Source organism: Chanodichthys erythropterus, chromosome 21 (genome assembly GCF_024489055.1).
Source record: "Chanodichthys erythropterus isolate Z2021 chromosome 21, ASM2448905v1, whole genome shotgun sequence".
NCBI classification, from domain to species: domain Eukaryota; kingdom Metazoa; phylum Chordata; class Actinopteri; order Cypriniformes; family Xenocyprididae; genus Chanodichthys; species Chanodichthys erythropterus.
This window is the reverse complement of record NC_090241.1, coordinates 39942045-39959467: the sequence shown is the minus strand read 5'-3', so window position 1 is coordinate 39959467 and position 17423 is coordinate 39942045. Positions and strand designations below refer to the sequence as shown.

The following is a 17423-nucleotide window of genomic DNA, read 5'->3' as shown; positions in this document are numbered from 1 at the left end:
ACTTTTTATTAGTTAACTATTTTAGTTAACATGAACTATGAATAAAAAATACTTCAAAGCATTTATTAATCCTGGTTAATATTCATTTTAACATTTACTTATGCATGATTAAAATCAAAAGTTACATATGTTAATAGATAGTGCACTGTAAACTAACATGAACAATGACTATACATTTTATTAACTAACTTGAAAAAACTATATTTTTTATTACCTAATGTTAACAAAAGATGAATAAATACTGTAAAAAATTAATGCACATAGTTAGATCGTGTTGTCTAATATTTTAATTGATGTTAACAAATGAGACCTTATTGTAAAGTGTTATCGAACCTAGTTACTTATAAGCTCTGAAACCTTTACTAGCATCTAACATTAAACAGGACCAAAAGGTTTCTTCTAAAATCTTTCTCCAGCATTACAGTGAATGTAATTTTGAAAAGAAAAACAAAACAAAACAAAACAAAAAACTTGATGAATTCCAAAGGCACAAAAACAAGAAACCAAAATTGTCTATCACCAACTTTTTTGAAGTTGTAGGAAAAAGTGCTGTTTATGTCAATGTCCCAGAAGCTCTCCATCGGCAGAAAACCTCAAATGTCCATGAAGCTGCGCACCATCTCTACACAGTATGCGTAAATGGACATGTTCCAAAGAGGCAGGAAAAAAAATACCTTGAGGAAAAAGATAAACAGAAGGAAAACAAATGTTTGTAAACAGAGTCAGTCCATTATTATAATTGGCTCAATTGAATGAAAGCAATAGATAGTTGCACTCCAAAGTTTATATACACCTTTGTAGTTTTGAAAATAATCAAAAATGAACAAAGTCATTTGATGTCCTTTTCCACCACCCTCCTAGACCCATTTGGTATTCCTAAAGGCAAAGAGTTGCTGATAGTGATTGAAGCCAAGATGTGTACTGTGTAACGATCATTTCCTCCACTTTAATACCAGTTACAGTTGGAAATAAATATGAATGAACATCTGAAGGTATGTTACAAGATACAGTACAACTGATCCATAACATGTCACATTTAATCGCTCAGATCAGTGTTTCAACCTTGGAAAGACGTCAATAAAACAGCTTGTAAACAATGTCACGTAACGTCACATTTACTTCAGAAAAATCATATTCAGCATAAACTCATTAGTCAGCTATAGAGAGGAGCATTCTGCTAATTATATGCACCACATTACATATTCATTATATATTTTTTAAAATATTTATTTTATTTATGATTAATTTATGTATTTAATGCATGTTTGAATAAATTATTTATGACAGCCATGATTTAAATGTTTATATTTCAAAAAACGAATTGGAGTAGAAATATGATTATGTAATTCTAAAGTTAGTATTATAACTTTATTATAAAAAAACTATTTAGTGTAATTTAAGTGTTTGCATGTAAATAAGTTAATTTTAACCTTCAATATTATAGTAATATAGTACCAAGTGACTCCCTCGTCTAGTTTATAGCATTATTTGAGAGATTTTTTTTCCTCAAGAAAATTTGTCATTAACTGTATCTGATATACATCCAAAATAATCGATATTAAATCGAATCAAAAGCTTGTGAATAGAAATCTAATCGAATCGTGAACATTGTCAATACCCAGCCCTACTGAATACTGTTAGACTTAGCTGAAAAATATAAAGAACTATTTATTTAATTTGTATCTTTGTTCTATATGTATCTATGCTTATAATTTGTTCATTATTTTCTATGTGCATTCACTCACCTACAAAATCAACCCAATCCTCCTAGAATGATTACTTCTTTCCAAATAGGGCTATTTAAGTCATCTGGTGAAATTTTTTATAAGTATATATATATATATATATATATTGCAGAATTTGTTTTTTGCCAATATCATGCAGTCCTAAACCAAATATTATTAAACTATTTCAATTATAAATGATGTGCTAACTAGTTTTGATTAGGTATTAACTTTGATGTGCGATGATCATAATGCTCTCCCACATATTTTGCTATTATAACTGCACTTATTTCCGTTGTTGGTATAAGTGGTAGTGGGTGGTAATAGCAACATGGTAGAAAACTATAAATTTCTTGTCTGATAACGTTTCTTTAGTCATTCGGCCATCCTGCAGCCTAAACCACTGTAGGCATATCACCCTAACACCTTGCAGTATTCGTAAAATAATTTTAACAATAAAAGGGATCATAAAAATTTGAATGTTGTCTTTTTATTTAGTACTTCCCTGATGAAGCAGTTCATTCTGCAAGGTGTAAGTAAACTTTTGACCGCAACTGCATCACCTAAGATGAATTATCTCAGTCATCAGGACAACACTGTAGTAGAATCCTGGGAGAAGCTCCTTCACATTTCCCACAAACACCAGGATTCCAGTGACCACACCATCTTCACTGACACTGGCCTTTAAGCATAGAGAACATTTTTATAGATGTTATTATTCCTACTTTATAGGGAATTAAACATAACTTTATCAATTACACAAATATAGATAAATAACCCAAGACGCAAGCAAATTGAGCGGGTGTTCACACAGAATGCGTTTTGCTTTGAACATAATGATATAATATCATTATAAATATATAATGATGAGATGGGGATTTGTGCACTGGTGAGAATTTATTACTTGCAAATAGAAAAGATTCAAAGCATTTAAAAGCTATAAGGATAGTTGATGGTAGTGTTTAGCTTGTAAAGTGTAATCAGGGTGTGCTGACTTATGTAAAGTTGGTTTTATATTTGCACATTCGGACTTCTGATAAATTCAGGCTTTCCAATAAATGTGCAATAAATTAATGTTTGCGAATTTTAAGCAGCGACATGATATTGACAACCAACGATTGTCAGCTTACAACATTTTTCACAATATTATAGATGTTTCAATAATAACATCTATAAAATATGTTCTCTATGTTTAAAGGCCAGTGTCAGTGAAGATGGTGTGGTCACTGGAATCCTGGTGTTTGTGGGAAATGTGAAGGAGCTTCTCCCAGGATTCTACTACAGTGTTGTCCTGATGACTGAGATAATTCATCTTAGGTGATGCAGTTGCGGTCAAAAGTTTACTTACACCTTGCAGAATGAACTGCTTCATCAGGGAAGTACTAAATAAAAAGACAACATGCAAATTTTTATGATCCCTTTTATTGTTAAAATTATTTTGCGAATACTGCAAGGTGTTAGGGTGATATACCTACAGTGGTTTAGGCTGCAGGATGGCCGAATGACTAAAGAAACGTTATCAGACAAGAAACTTATAGTTTTCTACCATCTTGCTATTACCACCCACTGCCACTTATAACAACAACGGAAATAAGTGCAGTTATAATAGCAAAATATGTGGGAGAGCATTATGATCATCGCACATCAAAGTTAATACCTAATCAAAACTAGTTAGCACATAATTTATAATTGAAATAGTTTAATAATATTTGGTTTAGGACTGCATGATATTGGCAAAAAACAAATTCTGCAATATATATTGCGATATGAAAAAAATTCACCAGATGACTTAAATAGCTCTATTTGGAAAGAAGTAATCATTCTAGGAGGATTGGGTTGATTTTGTAGGTGAGTAAATGCACATAGAAAATAATGAACAAATTATAAGCATAGATAAATATAGAACAAAGATACAAATTAAATAAATAGTTCTTTATATTTTTCAGCTAAGTCTAACAGTATTCACAATCGATCAAAATAGACAAGTATTGTTTTATTGGCTTATTTACTTGTGAATGTCCACTGAATGTCCAATGTATTGTGATTGACAAGGCTATTGAATACGGATGTCTGAACGTGCGAATATAAAACCAACTTTACCGAAGTGGTGTGCTGGCTGAATTAAGGCAGAATTAATGGCAAAACTTGTAACATCACCTCATCAATACGGCTCTTTGATTCCACACAGCTTGCACTGTATCTCCATTGACAGATCTGTACTGATCCTACAAAATGAATATATAACTAGATAAGCACAAAAATAGTACATATTACAAACACAAACAGTAATTAAACACCTCACTTTTCAAATGCAAAAAGAAAAATAGATTATAAGCAGTATTTCTAGAGGTGGTGATTTATTGAACATTACTGGTGGTTATATTAGCGTTTAGATGGATTAAATGTAAATGTCTTTGAATGTTACAAGATCAGATCTTTGAATTTATTTCTGCAAATTTAACCTTGTCATTTAAAATGATTTAAAAAGTTCAATTCAAATATTTTCAGCAACCAAATTCTTTGAACACGCCCACACACGCGATCACATTCATATATAAGAAATTATTATAATGCAATCATTAAAAAAAAATATAGTAAACATGATTAATTCACCTCCATGCAATTAAACTAAACAAGTTACACTCTTAATGGCAATAAGATATGTTATGTTACGGTGAAAAAATAAAAATAAAGAGAGCATATATCAAGATACTTACTTGCTTCTTTATCTGTAGTACATAATGTCTCATCTGTAGTCGTCCAAACGTGCACTCCTTTGTTTTCTTCTTCTTTGATCAGCAAAGTTGCCTCGCGCATCGCGATCACAGAAAGATGGCTGAAAGTGCATTTTTCAAACTCTGGTGAAGTAGTGCGCCGTCATGACGTAGTATTTTGGCGCATGCGCATTAAACAAAAAGTTTATAGGCTATGTGCATGATTTAATTTCTGTTCAAATTGAAGTTTTTCTAGTTCATTGTTGTAGTTCGACTCTACGTTTAGAGAACTTGACTCATTCACCTAACTAAAAGTCAATCATTTTTACAGTTTAGTCTGATTAAAATTATTAATGTATTTTAACTGAATATGAATTCAAATTATATTTGTTTAGATTTGTTAAACCTTTGCTTGCAACTAATGCGATTAAATGTTTAATCGACTTAGAACAACATAATGATATTAAAATTATTAGACACATATGTAAAGTACAGCACTATTGCATTAAGTATCACAAATTCAGCACTCCACAAATGACATTTTATGTCAAATATTATGTAGAAAACTGACACTAATTGAGTTTAGAGCAGGAGCTAGTGATACAAATTTCAACAATAAGTTGTACTGGATTATACTGTATAAGCAAGTGTATTGAAATTCAAAAGAAAAATACATTTCAGGTGTATTAATGCACACAGTATACTATATATTAAAGACTAAGCACATTTAAAATACATGAACAAATGTAATTTTGGACAACACACTTAAATTGAAATTAAAATAAATTATTTTTTCATGTGCTTTAGCATATTAGTCAATACATCAAAATAAGTGTACTTATTTAAAACACTATAAAGTCATAATTAAGTAAAAATTAAGTGCATTTTTTAAAAAGTGCAGTTAAGTGTGTTTAGAAATATTGTCTTGAAATTGTACTTTAAGTAAAACCTAATTAGACATTGTTCCAAAATGCATTTTTAAAATGTGCACTTAAGCGTGTTAGTAAATATTGTCATTAAAGTGTACTTTCTTTAAGTAAAACTTAATTAGAGATCATTAAAAAGTGATTTTTAAAAAGTGCACTTTAGCATATTTAGAAGTGTTGTCATTAAAGTGTACTTTCTGTAAGTACAACTTAATTAGACATTAATACAAAGTGCATTTTTTTAAAAGTGCACTTAAGCATGTTAATAAATAATGTAATTAAAGTGTACTTTCTTTAAGTAAAACTTAATTAGAGATCATTAAAAAGAGATTTTTAAAAAGTGCACTTTAGCATATTTAGAAATATTGTCATTAAAGTGTACTTTCTGTAAGTAAAATTTAATTAGACATAATTAGACATAAAAATGCACAAAGTGCATTTTTAAAAAGTCCACTTAAGCGTGTTAATAAATATTGTCATTAAAGTGTACTTTCTTTAATTACAAATTAATTAGACATTATTACAAAGTGCACTTAAGCATGTTTATAAATATTGTCATTAAAGTGTACTTTCTGTAAGTAAAACTTAATTTGACATTATTACAAAGTGCATTTTTAAAAAGTGCACTTATGCTTGTTAATAAATATTGTCATTAAAGTGTACTTTCTTTAAGTACAAATTAATTACACATTATTACAATGTGCATTTTTAAAAAGTGCACTTAAGCATGTTAATAAATATTGTCATTAAAGTGTACTTTCTTTACTATATTATATTATCTGCAAGTGCACTTTTTAAAAAGTATACTTTTAAGACTTGAAGTACACAAAAAGTACACTTTCAATACAATTAAGTGCACTTCTTTTTCACTAGGGCAGACAGGTCATAATGACTGGACCATAATGCTTTAAAGGGTTAGTTCACCCAAAAATGAAAATTCTGTCATTTATTACTCATCCTCATTCCTTTCCACACTTAAGACCTTTGTTAAATTTTCAGAACGCAAATTAAGATATTTTTGTTGAAATCCGATGGCTCAGTGAGGTTTGCATAGCCAGCAATGACATTTCCTCTCTCAAGATCCATTAATGTACTAAAAACATATTTAAATCAGTTAATGTGAGTACAGCGGTTCAATATTAATATTATAAAGTGACGAGAATATTTTTGGTGCGCCAAAAAAACAAAATAACGACTTGTATAGTGATGGCCGATTTCAAAACACTGCTTCAGGAAGCATCAGAGCGTTATGAATCAGCGTGTCGAATCAGCGGTTCAGAGCGCCAAAGTCACATGATTTCAGCAGTTTGGCGGTTTGACACGCGATCCGAATCATGATTCGACACAAAAGATTCATACTGCTCCGAAGCTTAATGAAGCCATGTTTTGAAATCGACCATCACTATTTAAGTTGTTTTTTTGTTTTGTTTTGTTCTTTTTGGCGTACTAAAAATTTATTCAACAATTTCTTCTCTACCCTGTCAGTCTCCTACACAGTTGATGCACTGCAACACTTCCATGTTTATGACCAATGTAAATGTCCCTCAGTCTTGGCTGACACTTTATTCTGAAGATCAATAAAGGTCTTATGGGTTCGGAATGAAATGAGGGTGAGTACTCAACAGAAATTTCATTTTTGGGTGAACTAACCCATTAACGCCCATTCACATCAAGAAGGATAACTATAATGATAACTACATTACCGCCCCACACCAGTGTATAATACTGTCCTGTTTATTCTAAGGTGCTGCAGTTTTGTTGCTTGCCACTTTAAAGCAGGATGAATTCTGTTTGGCTGTCAATGTTTTTATCGTTTGTCAGCTTGAAAAAAATAATTTTGCAAGTGATTCCAACAATATCACTCCTCTTTGTCATTATTGTTATAGTTGTGGTGTAGACTCTGCTATTCTTTTAAATTAAATGATTTTTAACTATATCTTTATCGTTATCAAATAGTTTTACTGTTTACTGAACTTTGTTCTTCTTCCAGTTATTTATCTATAGCGTCTAATTAATTGAAAGTCTCCAACATTCACTGAAAATAGCTTACTTCTGCATTGCAAAATAAGTGATTAAGAGGTTAGAGATGCATCTAAGTATTCAGTGTTTTATGTCACAATTCATGAAAGTGTTGTGACAAAAATATCACCCATATTTTCATTCTGGAAAACAACCAAAAAGGTGAGTGTGTGATTGTAGTATCTTTTATCATACAGACATGTCAGGAGAGCTTAAGGAGTCATATATTTGACTGTGTATGTGTGAAACCTTCCCTACTCTCTCTTGAAGGTGCAGGTATGGTGGTGGACTGGGAGCAGGAGACTGGCCTCTTGATGACGTCAGGTGATGTTCGAGTCATACGGATCTGGGACACAGAAAGAGAAATGAAAGTGCAGGTACTGCATACAAACACCCACACCCCCCTTCATCTTAAACACATCAGTCCCAGGCAAGCTTTGTATCTCTATCATTTACAGTGGAAATAAAAATAAAAATAAAAATACACACCTCTGTTAAAACAGCTGGTTTTTGTAATATAAAAAATAAACAAATAAAAATAATGTGAGAACTTTCGCATCTTTAATGTAAAAATTACAACCTGTGTAATGCAACTGAAAACCAAAGTTACACATTTAACAGAAAAAAAGATAAAAATAAAATAACCTAACTGCATAAACGTGCACACCCTTATTATAATTGGGTATGTGACTGTTCTCAGAATTAACTAATCATCAAGCTCATGTGAAATAGTACACACCTGTCTTTTCCTGAAGTGATTCTGATTAACTCCAAATACATCTCTTTTAAGAGATTTCTGACATCTTCTTGGTTGCATACTACTACAAGAGCCATGGGAAACAAAGAGGTTACGAAGCATCAGTGGTAACTTATTGTCGAAAGGTATGGCTCAGGTGAGGGATACAAATAATTTCCAAGGAATTAGATATACTATTGAACACGGTGAAGATAGTCATCAAAAATGGAGAAAGTATGGCACAACAGTGACATTATCAAGAAAAATTTCCAAAATTAATGACAAGGCAAAGAGAAAACTAGTCAGGGAGGCTGTCAAGAGGCCTACAGCAACATTAGGAGTTTCAACTCTTTCTACCAAGTACTGGTTGCTCCCTGCATGTGCCTATCTCCCATATTATCCATTTGTCTAAGCTATGGGGCAGGGTGGCAGGACACAAGCCTTTTCTGACTTTCTAACTTTCACCTTTCAGAATGACAGTGATCTAAAGCACACAACTAAATCAACAAAATAATGGCTTCAGCAAATAAAAATGTATGTTTTGGAATGTCCCAGCCAGAGTAAAGTTGTGAGAGGACCTGAAGAAAGCTGTGCCCAAGGTGCCCTCGCAGTTTACTGATCTGCAGTGTTTTTGCAAAGAGGAGTGGGAAAATATTTAGTTCAGTCATGAAACTCTAGAGCAGTGGTCGGCAATAAGCGGCCTGCGGGCCAAACCTGTCCCGCCAGCAATAATATTTGGCCCGTGCCGGCAGCCCGATTATTTTGAAAGCGGCTGGTTCTGAAATAGATCTTCGTCTCGTGGTGCTGTCTACACCAGACACAACTTTGTTCATGTTGCTTTGCGCCGCGCCGCAACAGCTAAAAGCTGTCTACACTGAACGTGACAAGCCAACCGTTGCAAAGCACTTGGACTATGTCAGAAACAGAAAAAAAAAAAGAAAAAAGCAGCCAGATGAATGGACTGATTCACAAATTGTGGTAATAAAACTTTGGGAAGAAAGGACGGATAAGGTTGAAGAATGACCCCTGAGTCCTCAGGTAACCAGCGTAAACATGACTCACTAACTGACAGGGCATGAAGCTCACCAACATGTTTAGCAGAAGCAACAGCCAGAAGAAAAGGCACTTTCAAGGACAACCACGTAATATCTGTGACACCCAGTCGTTCAACTGGTGGTGCACAAAGGAATTTGAGTACAAGCGGTAAGTCCCACACAGGAAAAGGCATAAAACAAACAGGCTTTAAACGCCTCGCTCCCTTCAGAAACCTACCAATAAGGTTATGAGATCCCAAAGAAGAACCATCAACTGGAACATGATGAGCCGATATGGCAGCAACATACTTTTAAGGTAGAAGGCGCTTTGTTGTCTTCTAATAGATGTTGTAGGAAACTCTGTACACTGTACTGTACTTTTGGCACAGTACAGTGATCTGGGTCAATTCCTTGATCCTCACACCAAGAAGAAAAAAATCCTCCAACGAACAGCATAAAGCTGGCGTGTTGAAGCAGCCCTGGCGTTACCAATGGTGTTGATTACTGCCGGTTCACAATCCGTTAACAGTGAACTGGGCCCAGTGGCCAGACCCAAAGTTGAAGATGTGCCGGATCTGGATGCCAAACCCGCCTGTTCAGCTGAGAGAGAAGATCCCTTCTGATGGGAAGCTGCCAAGGTTGGCCCTGCAAGATATTCAAAAGAAGAAGAAACCATGGCCTGGCTGGCCATCAAGGTGCCACTAGTGTTTGAACTGGAGCATTCAGTGTAATGTCTTCCATAGTAGTGGAAAAGGAGGGAACGCATACAACAGGCAACATGGCCACTCGTGGGCTAACGCATCCTGACCCAGTGGACTGGATGTCTCTGTCCTTGCAAACCACCAGCGGCAATCAGTGGTCAGTTCTGATGCAAAAAGATCCACCTCTGCCCTGCCGAATCGCTGCCAAATTTGCTGCTCTACATCCGGGTGAAACCTCCATTCGCCCAGATGTAGCAGGTCCCTGAACAGAGCATCCGCCACTTGATTGTCTATCCCAGGGAGATGACCGCTCTTATTGAAGCCAGTCGGAACAGAGACCATCTGAGGATCTTGTGAGTTAGTTGTAAGGATGCGAGAGACCTGGTGCCGCCTTGATGGTTCAAATGAAAGACAGTCGATGTGTTGTCGGACCGGACAAGTACATGACAGTCTCTCAAAACTGGTAAGAAGTGTTGTAGCGCAAGGTACACTGCCCTCAATTCCAGAACATTGATATGTTCTAAGGACTCCTCTTGTGACCTACGGCCGCCAATTCCCCTCTGGTTCCATGTTGCCCCCCCATCCTGTTAACGAAGCATCGGTTGTGATCACTTCCCGACGAGAAGGTACAACCCCCACCGGCACTCCTGCCCTCAAAAACGTTAACCAGTGCGCAGACACACGCAGGAGAAACAACAATCTAGTGATGACAATGTCTTTTCGGGTTCAGCCTTAAGCCATTGCTCCATCTCTGGAGAGGTCTGAGGTGAAGCAAACCCATGGGAATCACTGATGTGGCAGCTGCTAACATCTCCATTAGCTGCAGAAGGACACCATAAGGAATTTTTGCCCCCAGTCGAAAGCGAGTCAGTAATTGATGAATGTTGTCTGGCCGAGCGTGAGACAACATGGCAGACATTGTGAGAGAATTGAGTATTATCCCAATGAAGGTTATGGACTGTGTAAGAATTAACCCAATTAATTAATCAAAAGTGTAATTAAATTACAGTGATAAGAACCAAATTAACTGTAAATGATTCAGAATTTATATTTAACACTTAATCAATTATTCGTCCACCGAAAAATTGAGGTTACAGTATTTTTACCAATTCTGGACAAATTATTATCCCGTGGCCAACAGTAATAATATTTTGCTATGATTATTAATTATAATTATGATTACGAGCAAAGTAGCAATCGTAGTTTAAGGCAGCAATTTGGTAATCACAGCACAAGACACTTGTATGCGTGAAAAATCAAACAAGACTTTATTGAAAAAAATCTACTACGCACAAACTAATCTAACAAAAAACACACACACACACACACACACACACACACATACACACATTCATTCAGTTACAGGGAAATGGTGAGATTATTATCTGGAGGTGAACGGATTCCCCAATTTTTTAGCTTTTAACAAGTTTCTTTGACCGTAACCTGAGAGAATTAATACACTAGCAATTCAACCATAGTTTAATTTGCTTAATAAAATTGCACCAGCTCAGCAAAATTAGGAGACCTGTGTTTACTTGCGTTGGCTGCTCCTGTAAGCGCGTTCCCTTCATGACGGAGTTGAAGGAAGCGGCATTGCTTGGTCAAGAGTTCTGAAGGACGACGCCCTGTGGGGAAATAGTTGGCTTTGCAGAAAATGGAGTCTTCATCGAATAGTTGCAGGGTTTACGCGTTGCTGCTTGGGTGCCTCTCTGCATCTCGAGGAGTTGCTGGAAACAAAGGACTCGCGCGAAGTTCAACAAAGGTTCTTGCAGGGGTTTGAGTGAGTTCTTGAAGAGGTTTAGCTTGCAGACAGGGCGATGGTCAGTCCGCCGACTCAGCGAAGGCCAAGGCGAGGTAAAAGCAAGAGCAAAAGCACAGTGTGCGGTATTGAGTTTTGAACGGTTTGTTGGTTCTGCCTCTCCGTGTGTTTTAGCCACAGTCCTTTGTTTTCAAACAGGGATTTTGGTCAGAACTTTGAGAAGTTAACTTTGCTGGTTCAAAAGTTGTACATCTTACATAAATCAATTTTGCATCAAAATACTGGAAAGCATTCATCACAACCAAACCAAACAGTACACATTTTCTGTAATTGAGGTTGATTTTCTTCAAATTTACCTGTAATCAATATTTAAAACACACAGAAAGAATTACATCGGTTCCATGAACAAAGTAAAACATGCTGAAGACATATATGTTAGATGCTGCTTTTTGGTGATAAGTTCATATCTTTGGCAGTATTTTCTAAATTGTCTCTGTTTGAACAAAGAGAGTGGCTTCACTGTCTACCAGGGAAACTTTGGAATGTCTTTTGAAATGCAAAGCTGGGCAGAGGGAATGTTTCCTGTAGGTGATTCCCATGGTGGCCTGCTGTGACTTTCTCCTCGAGATGTTTCACAGGTCCGAGTTTCCTGATAACAGTGGGAAGGTCTAAAACCTTGTGTCTTGGTGCTTGCTGATTCATCCATTTTCTTAAAGTCAACAAAGTGAGAGAGAGTCTTTTTGTAAATGACTGACGACCCTGGGCCATTTTATTCCCTCTATGTCGTGGTGGTGTTTGAAGCTGAGAAGCCATGTGGTGACGCAATCTGCTCCGAGATCGGGTAGCGTGGTTGAGTCGGAGCTGAAGGCATCCTAAAAGAAGGTGCATGTGGGGTCTGAGCCAACTGTCTTGTGGCTTCTGACAGTTTCATTCTTTTCTTTAATATCTCAGAGACATTGGTCCCAAAAAGATGCCCCAGTACAATTGGAAGTTCCCTCAGGGTCCTCTTACAATCTTCAGGTAACCGTGCCTGAGCAAGCCATACCTGACGCTGGGCAGTTAGGAGGGTTGCTGATAGTGTCCCAAGCTCACGGGTCACATGACCCATAGCCAATAGAGCAGTTTGTAGAAATTGAGATGCAGGAGGGTCCACAGTTGGAAGCCCTAAAGTGGTATTACAGGCAAGAAGCAGCTTAGCAGATGGTATTCTCTGCTCAAGTTATATAAGCTGCTGACTCGTATGCCTTCTTCAGTAATGTGTTAGTACATCCACATTGTGCACTTGGGCAGCATACGTTGCCTCTTAGTGCTTCATCAGGCGATACCACTAAAGCTACTACTGGTTGTTCGATCTTGGGCACCCACCCCATTCCAATGGAATCATCTTCGGCCATTGAAGCTAGGGTACGGGCTGTCTTTGACCTCCTTCTAGGCACATTGGAACCTGTAAGTGCACTGGAGAGTTCTTTTATGAAGTCCCTACATCTGTAGAACTGACAATGTGTCATCCGGAGAGGATGGCCTCACTCCTGATGAATGTACAGACCCGTGGCTCGAACCACCTGCACCAGACAGGCTGGCAAAAACATCTTGAGGTAGGGCATGCTTGGCAGGCTTCACAAATTCTTAATTTTGGAATTGCGAATGTGATGCACTGGTAGAAAGGGCATCCAAATCGATAGTACACGGCAGTTGAAAATCACCCTCATCTGCAGGTGTGTTTTCAGTAGGTACGGTTGATACTGGGGGTTGTAAAGATTGAAGAAGGCATTTCATCTCATTTCATCTTATCTATTTCTGAGGAGAGGGAAGCAACAGTCTTTGATAACACATTTTCCAAATCGTCAGACTGCGGAAAATTTCTCTTTGTCAGAGGTGCGCCAGCAGCTGCTGATGCACAACACTTTTTAGGGCTGAACTTTGTTAAGCTAGGCACACAGATGAGCCAGGCTCTAATTCAGCAATGTGGAGTTGTCTCTCTGACATTGGTAGCAGTGCACGTGCACAGTGCACGCACGGGTCAGTCAAAAGCATCTTTTAAATGATGAACCCCTAAACACGATGGGCAGCGATCGTGTCCATCATCGGGGAGAAGCATATACGGGCACGATTTGCAACTTGGAGGAAACCCGGAGATAACAGAGCCGTGAGCCATGAGTCTGTCAATAACATGTCTTCAGTTAGAACCGTAGGAACTCAAACAGTGAGACGCAAGCCTGAAAAAAACAATAGACAATTAAGATAAAAACTTCTGTTAGGACCGGAAGATTATGATCTTGACAACACTCAAAATCACACATAAAAAGGGATCAGAAAACTGTTCTTTGGATAGTACTGTGTGGCATACAAGACACTACATCGGATAGGACCGAAAGATTTGTGATCATGACAAACACTCAGAATCACACATAAAATGGATAAAAAACTGCCCTTCTGATAGCACAGTGCATACAGCAACCTAAGCAACCGGAATTACACATCAAAAAATGCGGTGAACGTTACCAAAGTGCAGTCAAACACCAGCCACCGGATAGTAACGTAAAGCACAGGGTGTTGCCGACACGAACAATCAAATGTAACAAATATGTACTCACATAATGAAGAAAAATTAGAAAAATGAGAATCCATCCTGTTGATAGAGTAAAGCGCCACTCGTGTCTGGTGTAGACATGGTGTTATATTCTTTGAAAACAGCGACAACTTAATTGCAGATATGACAACACCGGCTTTGCATTCACAAAACTAGGTAGGATGAATGCATAGTTGTCTTTCCATTCTTCCTTGTATGCCCTATTTTCGCTGTCAACTTTCCTCTTTAGACTCTTTGATAGTGCCATTTTCTCTCACCAGCTAGCTTAAATGCTAACATCACTCTGCACACAATGTAATAGCATACCTCCAGCAGGCAAACATTTAAAAAAAAAAAAAAAAAAAAAAAAAGCAGTTTAGTACGTGAGGATACCAAGGAATAATTCTAAGTGTAAAAGTAGGCTACGTCAAATAATTATTACAATAAGTTAGGCTCCATTGTGTAAAAAGCAAATTAAAATGAGACATTTATTATTCGCAATATGGAAAGAGGAAATAAAACATAGTTTTGTTAAGAGCATGACTCAAACATGCCATTAATGGGCTTATTCAAGTCCGTTTTTATTTTTTGAGTTATTTTTATCCATTCCACATCTCCCACATATGTGTGTTTTAGCAAGGCGGTCTGTGTTGCAACTTGGTGAATAAAGATACTTGCCAGGTCACTACACCGCTTTATTAATTTATCCAGTGTAAAACCTGGACACTGCCACACAAATGTGACTTTTTGTTAATGACTGTCCTACTACAGGATTTAACAAAGCGTAACAGCTCAATACCAGTTACAAAAGACACTGTAACAGTCTGCCACAGGCAATTCTTAAATTATCCTTTGACCATGTTCTCGCCCACCATCTAGTGGTGAAATTTTTTTTGGCCCGATAACAAACTTAATTGCCGACCCCTGCTCTAAAGGTCACAGGCTGATACTGTAGGTCCTTTACATGCAGTCTCCCCCAACTTCACCTGATTAGAACTGTTAGAGGATTTATGCATGTCTATTTATGGAGTAGCAGCATTTCTTACATGCTCACAGTAGCTTGTCTGTATATCTATTAACAGTAGAAAATTCATACTTGCTCTACAAGCACTTCAATAACATGCTAAAAACTGTTCAGAGAGTTTCCATGATTGAAATATTCCCAAGTGAGGTTTTGCCAAGCTGATAGACTCCTATTCAAACAGTCTGCTGTAGTACAACCCAAGGGGGGTTCAAATAAATTTTAGTTCAGTTAGGATTCTTCTTCTTCTTCTTCTCGCAAATATGTCACTTTGGTTTTCAGTGGCATTGCATATACAGTAGTTTGTAATTTTTACATTAAATGTGTAAAAGTTCAAATGGTTTATCTCTGTTTCATGTTTTCATAACAAAAGACAACTTTTTTAACAAAAGTGTGTAGACTTTTCAAACCCACTGTATGTGCACCACTTTCTTGCTTAGGTCATAGTTACTGTAGATAATACGTTTCTCCCCAACACCCCCATCATTCTCTCTCTGGCTCTTTCTGTTTTCACTGTCTCCCTAAAATTCCAACTTTGCAAAGTTCTGTCATAATTTACTCACCCTTTTGTTGTTCCAAACCCGTCAGACTTTCGTTCTTCTGCGGAACACAAATTAAGATATTTTGAATAAAACCTGAGCCAGTTCTATACTCTCCATTGACAGCTACGCAACTATCACTTTGATGCTTCAAAAAGTTCATGAAGAGATTGTAAAACTAATCCATATGAATTGAGCAGTTTAGTCCAAATTTTTGCACAAGAACAAACCTCAAACTTGCTGCAAAACACACGAGAATGAACCTCATTGGTTCTCGCATGCATACTGAAGCGTGAAACGTATTGCATTGTTGATTTTAAGCCCTGAAGTTTTAGATTGTTGTTTCACCTTCATTAACTCATTCAGCTTTTGTGTCTCTGTTGCAGGACATCCCAACAGGAGCAGACAGCTGTGTGACCAGCCTGTCATGTGATCCTCAGCGGTCACTGGTAGCTGCAGGTCTTGGAGACGGATCTGTTCGGGTGTACGACCGCAGAATGGGACCTAATGAATGGTGTGTCTCCTTCCACAGAGCTCTGATTGTAGAACCATTACCCTATCAAACAGAACACCTGTTTTATTAATGAATCATTAACAATTATATCAGATGAATCATAAAGGAATGAGCTGTTGTTGACCTTTGGGGAGAATCAAATCACAGAATCAACCCTCAGAAACCTTTAAAAAGAGTCATATTACTGAAACATAAATGTATTAATCTCTGATGTGGTGTCACAACTAGTATGAATTCATAAATCGAATGTCTACTAAATCAATGTCTTCTAAATCATCATGAATTCGAAATCATTTCTAACTGGCTAGATCAGAAAATGAATTGGCAGTCTGGTGGCTACAGGCATGTCACTCCTGTCCAGCACCACTGGGCTTATTTTGTCTTACATTTGGACTTGGTTGGACAAAAGTATCTGTAACAATAACTCATACCTCCATGTGTTCACACACTATCACCTGCAAATTCCATGAGAAAACAGTGTAAGTCATAAAAAGCCCTATGAATATTTAAATAATGCTAGTTTAACAGCTCCCTTCGGTGCTAGCATTTCCAAAGACTTAAGATTTCCCCTCTGCTAGTCACATCCGTCAGCTCTCTTTCATGCCTTATTATTTCTTTTCTTTCATTCGCCTTTAAACACTCCACCTCTGTGTCCCACAGCTCAGGCTGACATTTCCTCTAGTGTTAGCTAGTGTTCTTGGTTACCAAAGAAATAACATTGTCAGTAATTAACATGCTTAAAATAAGAGACATGATTCAGGTAAATATCACTTTTGAACAATAAATTTAGTATGAAAAATATGTTTATTTCCAAATTATGCTGTCATTTTGTCATGATGATGTAAAAATGTATAATGTATTAAAATAATTTAATTGTATGTATTTAGGATACATAAAGGATACATATATAGCAGATAAAGTATGCCATTTTATTCAAAACATTTTATTTCCATAACAGAATGTATTTAAACACAATATATTTGAGATGTGGTGTAAGTTACACTGTGATAGAAATGACTTGTTCACCTGAAAAACAATTGTTCTTGACATTCCACCAAATTCTCCAGTGATACTTGTATATACACTGCACTGTTGGACGTTGTTAGTATCCCACCCACCCCAGGATTCTTTGAAGAACAGAAAGTTCAAAAGAAAAGCATTTATTTG

The 17423-nt window shown here is 36.7% G+C and overlaps 1 protein-coding gene across 9 annotated transcripts in view; it reads left to right on the top strand.

Annotated features, from left to right (window-relative positions):
- The window catches only part of rptor (regulatory associated protein of MTOR, complex 1), a 431784-nt gene that overhangs the window by 398034 nt on the left and 16327 nt on the right, over nucleotides 1-17423 (top strand). For 4 of the 9 annotated variants that reach the window (XM_067374813.1, XM_067374810.1, XM_067374812.1 and 1 more), the window contains 2 exons: nucleotides 7654-7760; nucleotides 16129-16256. The exons of the other annotated variants lie outside the window; for them this stretch is intronic. In XM_067374813.1, the coding sequence (XP_067230914.1) occupies nucleotides 7654-7760; nucleotides 16129-16256 (235 nt within the window). The remainder of the gene's footprint in view (nucleotides 1-7653; nucleotides 7761-16128; nucleotides 16257-17423) is intronic. 9 annotated transcript variants of the gene reach the window in all.